Source organism: Berghia stephanieae, chromosome 5 (genome assembly GCF_034508935.2).
Source record: "Berghia stephanieae isolate SIO BIC M18660-M18661 chromosome 5, UCSD_Bste_1.3, whole genome shotgun sequence".
NCBI lineage: Eukaryota > Metazoa > Mollusca > Gastropoda > Nudibranchia > Aeolidiidae > Berghia > Berghia stephanieae.
Genome location: NC_088364.1, coordinates 67,894,518 through 67,899,517, shown reverse-complemented (window position 1 = coordinate 67,899,517; position 5,000 = coordinate 67,894,518). Strand labels below are relative to the sequence as shown.

General features: G+C 42.6%; 1 protein-coding gene across 2 annotated transcripts in view; it reads right to left on the bottom strand.

Annotated features, from left to right (window-relative positions):
- Positions 1–3,514: 3,514 nt before the first annotated feature.
- Positions 3,515–5,000, bottom strand: part of LOC144973483 (uncharacterized) — a 3,254-nt gene continuing 1,768 nt past the window's right edge. Inside the window, exon 3 of one of the 2 annotated variants that reach the window (XM_078915965.1) lies at positions 3,515–5,000. This exon is cut by the window's right edge and continues 41 nt beyond it. In XM_078915965.1, coding sequence (XP_078772091.1) covers positions 4,911–5,000 — 90 coding nt within the window. In that variant the 3' untranslated portion in view covers positions 3,515–4,910. The other variant, XM_078915963.1, reaches the window with a different exon arrangement.

The window sequence follows — 5,000 nt, the reverse complement described above, 5'->3', positions numbered from 1 at the left end:
ACCAATGCTTTACTCACTGAGTCATAGACCTTTTACTCACCGAGTCCCTACCACCAGTGCTATTACTCACCGAGTCATAGAACTTTTACTCACTGAGTCCCTACCACCAGCGCTTTTACTCACTGAGTCATAAACCTTTTACTCACTGACACTGAGTCCCTACCACCAGTGCTATTACTATTACGAGTTATAAGTGCTTACTCACGAGTCCCTACCACCAGCGCTTTTACTCACTGAGTCCCTACCACCAGTGCTTCTACTCACGAGTCCATACCACCAGCGCTATTACTCACCGAGTCCCTACCACCAGCGCTTTTACTCACTGAGTCCCTACCACCAGCACTTTTATTCACGAGTCCCTACCACCAGCGCTATCACTGAGTCATAGAGCTTTACTCACGAGTCCCTACCACCAGCGCTATTACTCACCGAGTCCCTACCACCAGCGCTTTACCCTGAGTCATAGAGCTTTTACTCACCGAGTCCCTACCACCAGTGCTATTACTCACCGAGTCCCTACACCAGTGCTTTACTCACCGAGTCCCTACCACCAGCGCTATTACTCACCGAGTCCTACCACCAGCGCTATTACTCACCGAGTCCCTACCACCAGCGCTTTTACTCACTGAGTCATAGAGCTTTTACTCACCGAGTCCCTACCACCAGTGCTATTACTCACCGAGTCCTACCACCAATGCTATTACTCACCGAGTCCCTACCACCAGCGCTTTTACTCTCGAGTCCCTACCACCAGTGCTATTACCGTCATAAGCTTTTACACTCACTGAGTCCTACCACCAGCGCTTCTACTCAAGAGTCATGACCTTTTACTCACTGACACTGAGTCCCTACCACAGTGCTATTACTATTACCGAGTTATAGAGCTTTTACTCACTGAGTCCCTACCACCAGTGCTTTTACTCACTGAGTCATAGACCTTTTACTCACTGACACTGAGTCCCTACCACCAGTGCTATTACCGAGTTATAGAGCTTTTACTCACTGAGTCCCTACCACCAGTGCTTCTACTCACGAGTCCCTACTCAGCGCTTTTACTCACCGAGTCCCTACCACCAGCGCTTTTACTGAGTTCCTACCACCAGCGCTATAATCACAGAGTCCCTACCACCAGCGCTTTTATTCTTCGAGATCCCTACCACCAGTGCTATTACCGTCATAGAGCTTTTACTCACTGAGTCCCTACCACCAGCGCTCTACTCATTGAGTCATAGACCTTTTACTCACTGACACGAGTCCCCTACCACCAGTGCTATTACACGAGTCATAGAGCTTTTACTCACGAGTCCCTACCACCAGCTTTACTTTCCACAGCCTCACGAGTCATAACCTTTACTCACCGAGTCCCTACCACCAGTGCTTATTACTCACCGAGTCCCTACCACCAGCGCTACTATCTACTCTCACTGAGTCCCTACCACCAGCGCTTTCATAGCTACTCACTGAGTCCTACCAATGCTTTTACTCACTGACCCGAGTCCCTACCACCAGTGCTATTACTCACCGAGTCATAGAACTTTACTCACTGATCCCTACCACCAGCGCTTCTACTCACGAGTCATAACCTTTTACTCACTGACACGAGTCCCTACCACCAGTGCTATTACCGAGTCATAGAGCTTTTACTCACTGAGTCCCTACCACCAGCGCTTTACTCACTGAGTCATAAGACCTTTTTACTCACCGAGTCCCTACCACCAGTCTATTACTCACCGAGTCCTACACAAGCTTTTACTCACTGAGTCCCTACCACCAGCGCTTTTACTCACTGAGTCCTAAACCTTTTACTCACTACACCGAGTCCCTACCACCAGTGCTATTACCACCGAGTCTAGAACTTTTACTCACTGAGTCCCTACCACCAGCGCTTCTACTCACTGAGTCCATAAACGCTTTACTCACGCACGAGTCCCTACCACCAGCGCTTTACTCACTGAGTCATAACCATTTACTCACTCACTGAGTCCCTACACCAGCTTCTATCGATAACTCTACTCACGAGTCCCTACCACCAGCGCTTTTACTCACTGAGTCCCTACCACCAGTGCTTCTACTCACGAGTCCCTACCACCAGCGCTATTACTCACCGAGTCCCTACCACCAGCGCTTTTGCACACCGAGTCCCTACCACCAGCACTTTTATTCACCGAGTCCCTACCACCAGCGCTATCACTGAGTCATAGAGCTTCTACTCACCGAGTCCCTACCACCAGCGCTATTACTCACCGAGTCCCTACCACCACGCTTTTACTCACTGAGTCCTCACAGGCTTTTACTCACCCAGTCCCTACCACCATGCTATTACTCACCGAGTCCCTACCACCAGTGCTATTACTCACCGAGTCCCTACCACCAGCGTATTACTCACCGAGTCCCTACCACCAGCGCTATCACTGATCATAGAGCTTCTACTCACCGAGTCCCTACACCAGCGCTATTACTCACCGAGTCCCTACCACCAGCGCTTTTACTCACTGAGTCATAGAGCTTTTACTCACCGAGTCCCTACCACCAGTGCTATTACTCACGAGTCCTACCACCAATCTATTACTCACCGAGTCCCTACCACCAGCGCTATTACTCACCGAGTCCCATCCACCAATGCTATTACTCACGAGTCCCTACCACCAGTGCTATTACTCACCGAGTCCCTACCACCACGCTATACTCACCGAGTCCCTACCACCAGCGCTTTTACTCACTGAGTCATAGAGCTTTACTCACCGAGTCCCTACCACCAGCGCTATTACTCACCGAGTCCCTACCTACCAGCGCTATTACTCACTGAGTCTAGAGCTTTTACTTACCGAGTCCCTACCACCAGGCTATTACTCACTGAGTCCCTACCACCAGCGTTATTACTCACCGAGTCCCTACCACCAGCGCTTTTACTCACTGACCCATACGACCAGCGTTATTACTTTACTCACTGAGTCCCTACCACCAGTGCTATTACCGAGTCATAGACTTTACCACTGAGTCCCTACACCAGCGCTATTACTCACTGAGCCCCCACAACCAGCGCTTTACTCACCGAGTCCTACCACCACGCATACCGAGTCATAGAGCTTTTACACACTGAGCACGTATGACCACGTTATTACTCACCGAGTCCCTACCACCAGCGCTATTACTCAGCGAGTCACAGAGCTTTTACTCGAGTCCCTACACCAGCGCTATTACTCACTGAGTCCCTACCTCCAGCGCTTTTACTCGTTGAATCCCTACCACCAGCACTTTTACTCGCCGAGTCCCTACCACATGGCTATTACTGAGTCCCTAACACCAGGGCTAATACTATTAGCCACCAAATCCCTACCACCAGGGGGGACAATATAAGCTTAAATTAGACCCCAAAAATTCTTACCGTGATGCAGAAAAAAACAACGAATTCTTTCAAATTTACACAAAATGTTTCTTACAACAAGATGGATAGGTTTAGCAATAGTCTTGTAAATAAATTTTTCAGAATTTTTATTCGATTTCTTAGTGAAAATTTGGTGTGACATGACAGGGAAAAAAATTGATTTAAAAATTCATAAAACTGCTAAATTTTTGTTTAGCCCAAAACCCAACCAACATGATGCAAAACACATCATAAGAAAAATTCTGACCAAATTTGAAGACAATCTGATGGGAAACAATCCAGATGTGAATGTTAGAAAATCAGAGAATGACGCACAATGAAATTTTGAGAAAATGAAAAATTTGTCTTTAATTTGATAATAAAGCTAATAATGCAGACAAAGGCCAACATTCATCAAGTATAACCAATATGGAACAAGAAAACAGTAATATTTTATAAATTGATCAAATTCTGAAAAAAATTATAAACGATTCGCTAACCCATACCTCTAAGAAAAAAAATTGCGAAATAATTTAATATCTGCTGTTATTCACCAAAAAATTACTTTAGTGGTCAAATACGCTTTATAGTTCTAAAATTTTTAATTATATCTCATGAACTAATAATGTAATGTATAATTTGATGCTAAACACCAAAAATAACTGAATTAAAAAAAACAACTTTTTTAAGGGGCAACATAAGCTAAAATTAGACGTAAAACCCTAAAATTTCTAACATAGATGCACCAAAAACTAGCATATAAATTTCTTTCAAATTTAAACACAATGTTTCTTTCATAAATAGCTATATCATGAAAACTCTTGGAATAATTTTTTTAGAATTTTTATTTGATTTCAACTGAAAATTTAGCGCGGATCGACAGGAACAAATGAATTTTAAAATTTATAAAATTGCTAAATTTTAATTTACCCCCAAACACTTACATCATGATGTAAAACACATCATAGAAAAGATTCTGAATAAATTTGAAGATAATTTAAAGGAAAAGACTAAGGTAGGATTGCTAGAAAATCAGACAAATGACATAAAACAGACATTTGAGAAAGCGCAAGCTTTTTCTATAATTTGACATAAAAGGCTGATTTTGCAGACAACTAAAAGAAATGATCCATCAAACTTTCAAAATATGACCGTAATAGGACAAGAAAACGAAAATTTTGTAGATTGATCTAAGTCTAAAAAAAATTATAATCGGTTCACTAACCCATACCCCTTAGATAAAAAAAATGCTGTAAAATTGATTTTTTTACGCCCAGAGATAAAATAATTTTGTGGTCAAATATGATGTTATACCTTATGAATTCATCATTATAATCACAAAACCTAATTATTTACTGTATACAATAGGTTATACAGATGATTTCTAGATATATTAAATGATTTTTCAAAATATGATATGGCACGCTATCCTCATTTTTCATTTTTTTATTCTACTTGAGAGACAAGTCGTATAAAATTAGATATCTAGTCAAGTTGAACTGCAAAATCAATTCTATTTTAGACAATAAAACAGTTAAATAGTGCACTAGCTCTGAATAAAAAGCAATTTGCTTTCCCAAACCCTTGGAATAAAAATCTCTTTCGCCTCAATACAGAAAAAGTCAACACTACTTGT